The sequence below is a fragment of the Chrysochloris asiatica genome, unplaced genomic scaffold (genome assembly GCF_000296735.1).
Source record: "Chrysochloris asiatica unplaced genomic scaffold, ChrAsi1.0 scaffold00263, whole genome shotgun sequence".
In the NCBI taxonomy this organism is placed as follows: domain Eukaryota; kingdom Metazoa; phylum Chordata; class Mammalia; order Afrosoricida; family Chrysochloridae; genus Chrysochloris; species Chrysochloris asiatica.
The window spans coordinates 3,143,935-3,157,836 of NW_006408781.1; the positions used below are offsets into that span (position 1 = coordinate 3,143,935).

The 13,902-nt window shown below is 41.6% G+C and overlaps 1 protein-coding gene across 2 annotated transcripts in view; it reads left to right on the plus strand.

The window, feature by feature from the left end:
* The first annotated feature begins 11,811 nt into the window (after window positions 1-11,811).
* The window catches only part of SPRYD7 (SPRY domain containing 7), a 41,130-nt gene continuing 39,039 nt past the window's right edge, over window positions 11,812-13,902 (plus strand). Inside the window, exon 1 of one of the 2 annotated variants that reach the window (XM_006874147.1) lies at window positions 11,812-12,006. In XM_006874147.1, coding sequence (XP_006874209.1) covers window positions 11,901-12,006 — 106 coding nt within the window. In that variant the 5' untranslated portion in view covers window positions 11,812-11,900. The remainder of the gene's footprint in view (window positions 12,007-13,902) is intronic. The other variant, XM_006874146.1, reaches the window with a different exon arrangement.

Here is a 13,902-nt window from a genome sequence, read left to right on the forward strand (position 1 = left end):
ACTGATGGTATCTGGAGGGGATTATAATCAATGTAATGAAACAAGTTATATGAATTGTTGAATGTGAAACTGATGATGTGCCCTGTAAGCTTTCACTCAATCCACAATAATAACCTTAAAAAAAAAAAATAATAATCTTTAGCACAATTTTACTTGCATGTGATGTTAATGACATTGTCCAAAGAGTTCCTCATTCCATAGGGTCACCTCTCTTTGGAGGGCACAAATATGATCTCTTCCAGTAAGCTGGCTAGGTAGTTGTCTTCCATATTTCTTGCAATAGATGAGTGAGTGCCTCCAATGCTGCATCAGTTTGTTGAAAGATTTCAATTTGTATTCCATCAATTCCCAAAGACTTGTTCTTTGCCAATGCTTTCAGTGCAGCTTGGAGTTACTCCTTCAGTATCATTGGTTCTTGATCATATGCTACCTCTTGAAATGACTGAACATTGACTATTTCTTGTTGGTATAGTAACTCTGTGTATTTGTTCCATCTTCTTTTGATGCTTTCCACATAATTCAACATGTTGCCCATTATTGTTGTTTTAGGTGCTGTCAAGTCAATTTCTACTCACAATGACATTATGCACAATAGAACAAAACACTGCCTGGTCCTATGCCATCCTCACAATCATAGCTAAGCTTGAGCCCATTGCTGCTATCTCTGTGTGAATCCACTTCATTGGGGTCTTCCTCTTCTTCACTGACCCTCCACTTTAGCAAGCATGATTATCTTTCTCCAGGGACTGGTTGCTGCTAATAACATGTCTGAAGCATGAGAGACCAAGTCTTGCCATCCTGGCTTCTAAGGAGCATTCTGACTTTACCTATTCCAACACAGATCTGTTTGTTCTTTTTGCGTCACTTAAATTTTGTCCATAGAATGCTTCAATATTTCAAGTTGAATCAGTTCTTTCAGTTTGAGAAATACTGAGCATGTTCTTCCCTTTAGGTTTTCTAACTCCATGTTTTTAAACATTTCATTGTAATACATGACTTTATATTTTCAAGCTGCCCTTTGAATGTTCTGTTCAGCTCTTTTACTTCCTCATTTCTTCCATTTACTTTAACATCTCTATGCTGGAGAGCAAGTCTCTACTGACATCCATTTTGGTCTTTTCCTTCTTTCTTGTCTTCTTAGTGACCTTTTGCTTTCTTCCTGTATGATGTTCTTGTCATCCCACAACTCTTCTGGTCTTCTGTCATTAGTGTCTAATGCATGAAATCTATTCTTGTGATGTTCACTAAATTCAGGTGGAAAACGTCCAAGATCAAATTTTGGCTCTCGTGAACTTGTTTTAATTTTCTTCAGCTTCAGCCTGAACTTGCATATGAATAATTGATGGTCTGTTCCACGGTCTGCCCATGGCCTTGTCTTGGCTGGTAATATGGAGCTTTTCTACCATATCTTCCAACAGATGTAGTCAATTTGATTCCTGTGTATTCCATGTGCTGAGGTCCATGTGTATAGTCATCTTTTACGTTGTTTAAAAAAGATATCTGCAATGAATAAGTCCTTGGTCTTGCAAATTTCTATCATGTTATCTCCAGCATCATTTCTATCCCCAAGGCCATATTTTCCAACTACTGATCCTTCTTCTTTGTTTCCAACCTTTTTATTCCAATCACCATTAATTATCAATATATTTTGACTGCGTATTCAATCAATTTCAGACTGAAGAAGTTTGTAGAATTTTTCAATTTCATCATCACTGGCTTTAGTGGATGGTGCATAAATTTGAATAATAGTGGGATTATATGGTCTTCATTGTAGGTTTATGGATATTATTAGACAGATCTTGAAATACTCTTTTTGATGATGAATGTGGTACCATTCCTCTTCAATTTGTCATTATTGGCATAGTAAACCATATGATTGTCAGGTTCAAAATGGCTGATACCTGTCCATTTCAGCCTAGGATATTGATCTTTATGAGTTGCTTTTCATTTTTTACGGCTTCCAATTTTACTAGATTCATACTCTGTACATTCCATGTTCTGATTATCAATGCATGTTTCCAACTGTTTTTCCTCATTTTGAGTTGTGCTCTGAAAGCTTTACTCCATCTGCATCATCATAGTCAACTCTACTTTGAGGTGACAGCTCTTCCCCAGTTGTATTGTGAATGTTTTCTAACCAGAAGGCCTCATCTTCTACCACTATATGTGACAATATTCTGGTGCTTTCCATCATAATTCAATATTCTATATTCTGGTACTATCTGACAGTGTTCCACTGCTATTCATAAGGTTTTCAGTGGCTAAATATTCAATAGTAGTCTGACTCTCCTTATGAATTAGGAATTAGGTCTGCCTCTCCTTATGAATTAGGAATCCTTATGAATTAGAAGCTCAGTTGAAACCTGTATATTATGGGTGACCCTGCTGGTATTTAAAATACTTGTGGCATAGCTTCTAGCATCACAGCAACACACAAGCCACCACAGTACGACAAACTGACAGACGAGGGTTGAATTTTTTCTTCAGTCCTTTTATCTTGAGAAATGCTAAGCGTGTTCTTCTCTTTTGGGTTTCTAAATATAAGTCTTTGCACATTTCATTATAGTATTTGACTTTGTCTTCACAAGTTGTCCTTTGAAATTTTCTGTTCATCCACTTTACATCCTCATTTCTTCCATTTGCTTTTTCATCTCTAAGCTGAGGAGCAAATTTCAGTCTTTTCTGACATCCATTTTAGTCTTTTCCTTCTTTCTTGTCTTTTAATAACCTTTTGCTTTCTTCCTGTATGATACTCTTGATGTCATACCACAGCTCTTCTAAGCTTCAGTCATTGATGACTAATACATCAAATCTGCTCTTGAGATGATCTCTAAGTTCAGATGGGATATGCTCAAGGTGATATTACTCAAACTTACCACCAGTTGTCTGTTAGTTTGTCGTACGGCAGTGGCTTGTGTGTTGCTGTGATGCTGGGAGCTATGCCACTGTATTTTAAATACCAGCAGGGTCACCCATGTTGGACAGGTTTCAGCTGAGCTTCCAGACGAAGACAGACTTGGAAGAAGGAAAGGCATACTACTTCGAAATGTTTAGCCAGTGAAAACCTTATGAATAGCAGTGGAACACTGTCAGATAGTACCATAATATTGAAAGCTCTGTATTTTACAAGTCTTCAACAGGCTTAACTGTCCTAGCAATTAACAGTACTACATATTCTTTCCTTCATTTTGAGATACACTGAAGGACACTCTTGCAAAATGTTCTATGATATCAACTTCCTAGGCAAGATGACGGAGTAGGCAGATGCACTGGGTTGACCTGACCCTCTACAACAAAGTCATTGGAACCAAGTGAAACAGATACAGATGGTGATTCTGGTTTCTGAGGATAGACAGAGGAAAGAGGAAGAGAAAAGAAAAATAGGTGACTTGAAGGCTGTCATGGAAGATCATAGCCATCTTGGGCTTTTGTGAGCAGCTGTTGATGCAACAACCTGCAGGCAGAGGAGTGTGACTGGAGTTTTGTGGCAAGGGGTGCAGTTCTGCCTTGCTCCTGTGCACTCCTGGTAGCCAGGGGCATGGCCAATCCCCATCCTCACCAACCAGCTATTGGGGGACAACTAACTGCCTCTGAGACAGCATCTAAGAATAACTATTCCCTTTCCTGATATCTTTAATGGTGAAAGAGCAAGTTCAGTGTTCAGCCTTCACTTTGACAGTCATTAGAGAAGGTTTGTAGTTGTTGTTATTGTTAAGTGCTGTCAATTCGGTTCTGACTCACAGCGACCCTGTATAGGGTTTCCAAGCTAAATCTTTGCAGGATCAGAAAGCCTCACATTTCTACAGTGGAGTGACTGATGGATTCAACCCACTAACCTTATGGTTTGTAATCCAGTGTTTATCCTACATAGCCACCGTGCTCCCATGAACACAAGTAGTATACTTTATAATTCAGTAAATCTAGATTAAATGGGTGAAAGAACCAATAGATCTGTACTGGAAGAAGTGAAGCCAGAGTGCTCCTTGGAGACCAGGATAGCCAAACTTCATCTCTCATACTTCGGATATATTGTAAGGAGGGATCACTTGCTGGAGAAGGATATCATGTTTGGTAGGGTGGAGGGTCAGAGAAAAAGAGGAAGACCCCCAGTGAGTTGGACTGGCAAAGTGGCAGCATCAATGGACTCAAGCATGGCAACTATAGTGAGGTTGGCCCAGAATCGGGCACTGTTTCGTTTTGCTGTGCATAAGTTCACTATGAGTCGGTACAGACTCAATGGCACCTAACAACAACAACAACAATTAATCAGATACATCTAAATCAACTTCTGAGGTAAGGAGAGAGCAGGAAATAAATATTAGTAATTTACTCAAATATAACACCCTTGGGAATCACGACTCTAGTGTCGGGTTGCCTGTGTTCTGAATTCAGCTTCCATCCCTAATTAACTGAGTCTTTCTATGTCTCCGCTTCCTCAGCATAAAGTGAAGGATAGTTTTTACCTCATAGGGTTGTCATGAGGATTAAATTAGTTTATAAAAAGCACTTAGGACAATGCCTGGCAAGAGTAAGTACTCCATACATGTCAGTTGGTACATTCAAAATTATAATAATGAATAGATTAAGCCCTACAAGCATTTTTAGAGTTTAGGAGTATACGTTTTTGTAATGTTTCTGATTTTTAAAGGAGCATAAATGTGGTTTATATTATGCAAAGAAAAACATGTTTTTATTAGCATCTGATTAATGAGTTTTTAAGAAAGAAACCATTTTGTATGACCTAGCACAGAGTGTAAAGTTCACCAACAGGCTATGTTTGACTGGCATAAAAACCATTAAAGAAAACACAAAGCACGATGTTAAACTCCACTCTGGAACACATGCTTTGCATTATTGTCCTATCAGTTCTCGATTTCCTGGCATATGTCACTGAAGCAGGCAGGCTTGGGTTTGTTTGTTTTTTCCCAAGTAATCATTCTCTGGTATTGCTTTTGACTTAGATAAATGACCTTCTACTAACCATTGGGGGATCTTTTGTAGGCTTAATTTGTGACTGTTATTTAAAGTGATAGCTATGAAAGATTGTCAAAATATATTTAACATTGCCTTTTTCAAAAGGAAAGGTTTATTCCTTTGATAATAATACTGAAAGAACAATTGAATCCCTGATATCAGAAGGAATAAGGCCTGAGATCTCATGATGGCATTAATTTGTCAAGACAGGGAAGTCTGTTTCAGGAGCTAACTGATTTTGCTTGCTTCATATTACTGAGTGCACTTGAGTTGCTACGAGGGTGAAGTGCACTGGCTAGAACCCCAACAAATTACTTTTTTACCTGGGAAAGACTAAGGTATTTCTGCCTCTTTACAGTAATGGGCAATTCACAGCCATCTAATAAGTTGACTTTTCATTGAAGATGTGACTAACTTGAATAGCTTCTAATGTTTACTGTAAGGAAAAGAAAGAAAGAGTCTTGACTTCAACAGCAGGCAGGTTTATTGAGAGTAAACCTGGGAGGGAGTACTCTTATGTCATCAAAAGAGACCAAGAAACCAACTGTTCACTTACAGACTGGAGTATTTATAGTCCTTGTGATCTGGGTATAGTTCTGGCGAGTTTACAATGGGCGGGGGTATGGAGATTTGGGCAGGGGTATGGAGATTTTCATGAAACCTGGAATTTCAGGGGGGGATGGTCTCCAGGTGTAACAAAGACCCAAGCTTCCCCGGAGATGAGGAGATTGGAAGTTCCAGCAGGACCCCATTCAGTGTCAATTAGGGGTAGTTGCAATGCCATTCTGTTGATCAGGCACAAGGTCCTTCATTTACTATACACAATGAAACATATGATTGCCTAGTTTTTCTGGGTCTCAAAAGTTTTCTGCTTTGATGGAAAAAGTGCAGTCTTAGGTGTGCGACAGGGTTGTGTTCTTTCACCATACTTGTTCAATTTGCATGCTGAGCAAATAATATGAGAAGCTGGGGTCTATGAAGAAAAACGTGGCGTCAGGATTGGTGGAAGGCTTATTAGCAACCTGCGATATGCTGATGCTACAACCTTGCTTGCTGAAAGTGAAGAGGACTTGAAACATATACTTATGAAGATCAAAGAGCACAGCCTTCGATATGGATTACATTTCAATGTTAAGAAAACAAAAATCCTCACCACTGGACCAATAAACAGCATTCTTATCAATGGAGAAGAGATTGAAGTTGTCAAGGACTTCATTCTTCTCGGATCAACTGTCAACACTTGCGGAAGCAGCGGTCAAGAGATCAGAAGACGTATTGCATTGGGCAAATCTGCTGCACAGGAACTTTTTTTTTTTTGCATGTAGAAAAGACATGTATTTTATTTATTTTTGTGTGGGGGGAGGCATTTTTTTTTTTATTTTTAAGGCAGCAAGAATGAAGGTCACTGTCCTTCCCAGAGGAGAGCAAGAATTATGCAATTATTTCCACCAAGTCTGGAAAACAGGCAACTCCTTAATAAACTGTTTATTGATAAGGCATTACCATGCACACACACACACACACACAAATCCAACAACAGCCAGTATTATCTATATTTCTAGACTTTGTGGTCGGTCACTCCATAGAAAGTATCTTTGGAATAGAAGAAAAAAAAATTTTTTTAAAGAAAAGGTTTTGTTTTCCCATAATCATAAAGTTATCAGATTCAGTCTCAGCACAGTGAGTGCAACATTTTCTTCAATCTCACAAGCTCCATGCCTTTTACTATTTATGGCATGATTGGGCCACTTACAGGAGAAATACACTGTCAACATCAATATTTAGCAGCATTTTCAAAATACACTTTTTGTTGTCTTGAATAGAGAGCTAAAATATTCTTTTAGTTCAAAAATTTCAGATGATCTTATTACTTCTATACATGAGATAATGATCTTTCAATATTTGTGTGGGTGATACTTCTCATGTTTTTGAAGATTCCCAGGAAGTTTTGGGGGAATTTAATTTTTCTCATGATAGAAAACAGGAGCCCTGTAAACCCAGGAGGGTCAGATGAGCAGGTCTTCTGCATAGCTCAGTTCCTGGTGTAAGAAGAAATCGATATTGTCTCCTATCTCTCAGCTTTTAGAAAAGAAATTTAAGAGGAATGAAAGCAGCAACCAGTATTACTTAACAATGAGTATTACTAAGAAGGGAGAGAACAAGGTAGAAATGATACTGCCTAATAAAACTAACAAAAGCCAAATCCTTTAATTCTAGGATGTCTGGAAAGGAGAGATTCAATGCAGCATTAATGTGGAAAAGAAGGTTATCACTCGACCAAAAAAAAAAAAATGAACTGTAGTTACAGTCACTCAAGACTAGAGAAGCAACCACTAAGAGCATTTGGCTTCAATTCCATTGTCCCCAGAAGGGCACATTCCAGGGAACTGGTATTGTAGTTCAACAGCCTTTGAGGGGAGAACCAGAGACCAATCCCTTCACATGTAAAAAGGCTACCAGAGCAGCAACATGGCAGTCAAAATTAGCAAAAGCTTACATTATACACCATTTGAAATCCAACTTATACTTGATTTTTCATGAAGGCCTGAGACCTTGCACAGGAACTTTTTAAAGTACTGAAGAGCAGAGATGTCAGCTTGAGGACTAAGGTGCGCCTGACCCAAGCCATGGTTTTTCAATAACCTCATATGGATGCGAAAGCTGGACAGTGAATAAGGAAGATCGTAGAAGAATTGATGCCTTTGAGTTGTGGTGTTGGGGGAGAATACTGAAAGTGCCATGGACTGCCAAAAGAACCAATAGATCTGTTTTGGAAGAAGTATAAGCAGAGTGCTCCTTGGAGGCCAAGATGGCTAAGCTTCGTCTCTCATACTTTGGACACATTGTCCGGAGAGAACAGTTGCTGGAGAAGGATGTCATGCTGGGTAAGGTGGAGGGTCAGAGAAAAAGAGGAAGACCACCAATGAGATGGATCAGCCAGGTGGCATCATTGATGGCGTCAAGTGTGGCAGCGGTAGTGAGGTTGGCCCAGGATCGGACATTGTTTCGTTCTGCTGTGCATGGGGTCGCTATGAGTCAGTTCCAACTCGATGACACCTGACAACAACAACACATCACTTTCTGCTAGTGAAAAATATTTGAATTTTTCTCTGACAGATTTCTGCCTTACACAGGTTGAGGTTTTCCTAGGTTTCACTGTATTCAATAATGAACTATTTCTGAATAAATATTGTACATTATAGCAACCAATTTTATTTTGTTTTCCAAACATGGAGTTATGACAACATATCTAGTATGTGTATTAAGAAAACCAACGCAAAAATAAAATGTAAAGCTGCATTTTTTTTAATCTGCATTTTTAGTTGAAATATTTTAAACCAGATTTACCATTAATTTTGAGGCCCTAGTTGGCTACAAACTGAAAGCTTGACGATTAGAACACACGACTTAGGAGCAAAGCCTGACTCACAATCAACCTGTGAAACCCCTCTGGAGCACAGTTCTGTTCTGTTCCATGAATTGGAATTCACTGGAGGACAATGTTTTGTTTTTGACCATTAATTACAAGAGTTAGATCTTCAGAATTTGAGAGACAGGGAATAATCTGGTGCAGCTTTGGAGCCAAATTAATGGGCTTTGGATTCAGCTTTATTTCTAGTCAACTGAGGCTGTACAAGTTCCTAAATCTCTCTCAATCTATTTTTTCATCTATAAAATGGGGACAGTATCCACCTGAAATCTTCCAAGAATTCAATTAGGTATATATTCAGTTAGCTATATCCTCCTACCATTTGGTTGACAAGCAGAAAAATGTCTCTCCAACATTCTATTCAGTTTCTTCCTTCCTTCCCAGTGGAGAAAACCTAGAATATTAACTAAATTCCCAGAACAATCATCAAGGTTTTCAGTAAAAGAAAAGTTCCTGATAAGTAAGAAAATATTTTCTAAACAGTTAGGGGTGGTGCGGGAGTTCCTGCTCTCCGCGGGGTCGTGGGACACGAGCGAATACGCGGAATCGTCGGGTGAAGAAATGAATGAATACAATCGAAAGGCTTTTCAACTTGCTGTGCTGTCCGGCTATGCTCTCTAGCTTCTGCGACCTCTGCTTCTGATTTCTGCTCTTTGCTGTCTGCCCTCTGCCTTCTCCCTCCTGCTCTCTCCTTTCTCTGCCAGTTCCTTCTGCCATCTGATAGTTCTGCCAGTCCAGCTCAGCAAGTCTTTATTTTTTATACTTAAAATTACACAGTACATGCATTGACACTTTTATCTTTTCTTGAATTATTACACAGCTAGTCACAACATTCTTGCACCTGGTCCTTAGACAACTTTAACAAGAATACTTTGTGATGTTCAGACTGACCTTCAAGTTCTTTCCCAGTATGAGATAAAACTGTTTCTTCTTGTTTCTACTAAAGGATTATAAACTTTCTATCCTACATAATGTGCTATTGTTTTTATAATAAAGGAATTCATTAAATCACTTGGAAGCTATGTGGCATAAAGCCCAACCTGGCTACTTGCTGCAAGAAGTGTAGATTATTAAGTCAAAACTATCCTTCACTTAAATTCATTATTGTCTACTTGTTTACACAGGTGTCTGTATGTAGGGGTTTGAGAATTCTAGCTAGTGACTGAATGTGGTGAGGCCTATGGGGGTAGGTTAGCTTGACTTTAATATGCCATTTGCCTTTGTGGCCTCACAAATGCAGTTACTTAGATTTTCTAATGAAAGGGAGTAATTTACACAATTTCTTTTTGTATTCAATCCACCAAGGCTGAAAGCAATTGCTGCTAAACTAGTTTTTCCTAAGGTTTGTAGAATTCATAGTGAAAGCTTAGAATATTGCCAAATTATATATTTTTATAAGTAAAATTAAGATTACTCTATAGAGAAGGTAGAAAGCAACTTCTGAGAGTTATCTGTTTTGCCAGACCACTCTACAATTTACCGGAACTGTGTCAAGCGGTAAATGGAAGCTGTCCTCTACCCTCATTGGCCCCCAGCAGTGGGGGTGGGGGTGGCGGTGGAGATTATGGGTAGGAAGAGAAGGATGTGGGGAGTAGCCCCCCTAAATTAGTTCAGAGATTATAGTTTTGTCACCTTGGCTATTAATTTTATTGCTAACTAAAGGCCACATAGTACCAGATAAGCACTGAACCACAGGTTGGTTTGAAATGCAAGATAGGAGGTTTAAATTCACCAGCCGCTCCTTAGAAATAGTGTCGCTAGGGTCGGAGTCAACACAATGGCATGAAACAACACCACATCTCAAAGTTCATAAAGTTGGAGGTTTTCCTAAGTATTTTAATGAAAATACCATCTGTGACGGTAAAGAGACCCAGAGATCTGAAAATTTCCCTAATTCTGTTAAGAAGAATTAAGATAATTGTACTTGGGGCATTCAACCCACTGCCATCCACCTGTATAAGCTTAGTTGTTGGTAAGTGCCATTGAGTTGACTCCGACCCATAGCGGCCCTGTATAGGGTTTACAAGGAGCAGCTGGTGAGCTTGAACCGTCAACCTTGAAGTTCAAATGGCTTTGCAGTCTGGCGCATTAGCCCACAGCGCCACACCAGGACAGGAGCAGAAAACCTCATCTTTCTCCCGCAGAGCAGCTGGTGACTTTGAAGTACTGACCTACAGTGCCACCAGGGCTCTTTTCAGGGCGCTAGAAGGTTAAACACAGGAACCCGTGATATAGTAAGTGGACATTTTGTGTCCTGTTTCCCGGTGCTTGATGAACTGTGGGGAAGAATCCAGCATGAAAATTTGATTTGGGAAGAAAGGCTTGAGCCAGGTTTGTTTTAGACAATTACCCAGACCATCTCGGATGCCAAGTGGTCTCTGAAGATATAAAATCTAGCATGGAAGAATGATCGGTAGGGAAGAAGAAGATGGGTAACTGCCACCGGGTAGTACATGACAACAGGAGCCAAAGGACACCCTTGTGGACCCGGCAACACACTGTCCCCTTAACCAATCAAGGGAGTCCTGGTGTGGCGCAGTAAAAGTATCAGACTGTTAACCGATGGCGGTTCAAACCCACCACCTGCTCCTTGGAAACTCTATACAGGGTCGCTACCAGTCAGAACTGACTATATGGCATGTAACAACAAAAACAAGAGAAGATAAGCTTGGAAGGGGCCCGTCAGGCGCTTGTCTTCCTCCCCTTTCCAAAGACTAGGCATCCACGGTTCTGCAGCCGGTCCCGAGTATACATTCACTGTGCAATCACTAATCGGATATTACCCACCAGAACCCAGGGATGTCTCTTTAGAATTTGAGGAATTTCTTCAGAAACCAACCACAGCGGAGACAAAGCGCTCAGCACAGAGCGCGCGCAGCAAGAGGCCTTGGGCTCATGTTTATCCGCTCCCTCTGACCCGGCCAGATTTCTTTCTGTGTAAATCCGTCCCCCAAAATAATGCCGGAGTGTGGTTAAGTGGGCATAGTTTTTAAAAACATAGCACCCACGGCTCCCTCAGTGTGCAGGTTGTTGTTATCATGTGCTATGGAGTCGGTCCGACTCATACATACAGGGTTTCCTCATATTTCTCAAGCGGAACAGCTGGTAGTTTCGAACTGCTGACCTTAAATTCGCAGCCCGATTCCTAACTACTACGCTACCAGAGCTCCGGGAACCCCAGCGAATATGGCAGCAATTAGTGCACGAGCGCGCCCCGGAGAGAAACGGCCCGGCGCGTAGGGACACGCCGTCAGCCTATGCTCGTCTGCCCTCCCGCGGGACTGCCTGACGCCGATTCCTCCGCCTTCCGCCCTGGTGGGTCTTGCCTCAGCCTGCATTGCGGCCTCCGGCCTCAGGAGTCGCTGTGTCCGCCTCTGCGCTCTACACTCGCGTCTTCCGCGCTCGGGCGGGGGCGGAAGGCGGAGCACAGGCGTGGGGGGCGTTGTCGCCGCGGTGGAGGGGCGGTGGCGGTGGCGGAGTTGTGGGTCTCGGCGCGATGGCCGCTTCGGTGTTCTGCTGCCTGCGGTGTTGCAGAGACGGTGGTAGCGGCCACATCCCTCTGAAGGAAATGCCGGCAGTGCAGCTGGACACGCAGCACATGGGTAAGACTCTCCCCAGACTCAAACTGCGCACCGGAGGGTGGGCGCGGCGGGTCGGGGAAACGCTGATGTCTCCTCTCCTTGAGACCCTGTCCTGGACTCCGGGTTGGTCTCACCACGGATTTACCCCCAGACGCCCGCCGACTGCACCTTGATCCGGTTCTGTGTGTTCAAGGCTACCATAGCCTTCTCTGTTCCTGTCGTCGGGAGATGGGTGTAATGACCTCTCTTTCCACACGGATTTCCTCCGCGCAGCCTCCTCATAAGACCTGTCAGACGTCCCCAAGAGAGTCCTAGGCAGTGCCTCAGCGCACCTCCAACAGTGCTGTACTGCTGTCAGCGCCAGTGAAAACCTACGTGTTCCCAAAATGTTTTAGATCTGATCTTGAAGAATTCTTCTTCCCAGATAGTAGGCTCTTTCTATTTAACCCCACCATTTATACAGATCGATGCTTGTTTTGTTGGAGGTGATTCCTCTCACCTTAGAAAATTGTTGTTGTGTGCTGTAGAGCCGGTTCAGACTCATAGCAGTCATTGCGTGACCAGAAAGCCTCATCTTTCTCCCGCGGAGCGGCTGGTGGATTTGAATTGTTTACCTTTGGGTTAGCAGTTCAACCCGCAACCCACTACGCCACCAGGGTACCTTCAGCAGAGTACATTGCAGAATCCTGAAGTCACACCTCAGGTCACAACTTGCCATTTCAACTAAATTCCTCCTCAGTCATGTTTCGGGATTTCTATAATTTCATCAGACTGGCCTCTTCGGCATTAGTGGCCCTAGTGTGGTGCTGTAGAGTAAGCATTAGACTGCTTACTGCAAGGTTGCCAGTTCAAACCTACCTTCACTCCTTAGGGGAAAGATGGGGCTGTCTGTGCCCGTAGGTTTACAGCCTCGGAAACCCTATACAGTATCTCTATGCGCTGGAGTACACTCTATGGCAGTGGGTGTGGTTCTTCCGCTGTGACACAGTGGTTAAAGCGCTCATCTGCTAAATTTAGCCCCTGGAGAGAAAGAAGTGGCAACCTGCTTCGAAAAGATTGTTGTTGTTATTAAGTGCCATCTAGTCGGTTCCGACCCATAGCGACCCTGTATAGGGTTTCCCAGTAGTTGGTGGGTTTGAATTGCCGACATGTGGTTTGCAGTCCAGTGCTGATCCTACAGCGCTACAGTGTACGTGTATCTATATACATATTATGTTGTTACTGTTAGGTGCCATTGAATCAATTCTAGCTCACAGCGACCCTGTATAGCGTTTCTGAGAAGCACCAGGTGGGTTTGAACTTCCGACTTTGTGGTTCTCAGTCCAGTGCTTATCCTATAGTGACACTTGAGGAGTGATATTATATTACTTTAAAACCGTTTTGGAATTTCTCTTTTGGAATTTTTTGTGGCATATTTTTTCTAAATATCTTCATTAATAAATACCTTGCTTTTCATTGTAAATTGATTTTTTAGAAATGAATTCATTTCTAAAGGGAAGATACTCTTGTACAAATTTTTAATATTTCTTATGTACTTGATGGTAGTTGTGGTGGAGGTGTTGATGTGCCACTGAGTGTCTTCCAACTCATAGTGACCCTGTAAAAGATTTCCAAGGCTCCCACAGAATGACTGGTAGATTTGAACTGCTGACTTTGCAGTTAGCAGCTAATCTCATAATCCACTGTGCTAACAGGGTTTCTTAAAATATACATTATAGCTGTATGTATTCTGGCTGTACCCAAATCTGCCTTGACTTTCTAAGCAGTACTTGTTGTTAAGTGCTGTAGAATTGGTTCTGACTCATAGCAACCCTGTATAGGAATTCCGAGGAGCAACTGGTAGGTTTGAATTGCTGACCTTTTGGTTAGTAGTACAGTGTTTATCCTACAGAGCCACGCCAGGACTCCAAGCAGTAC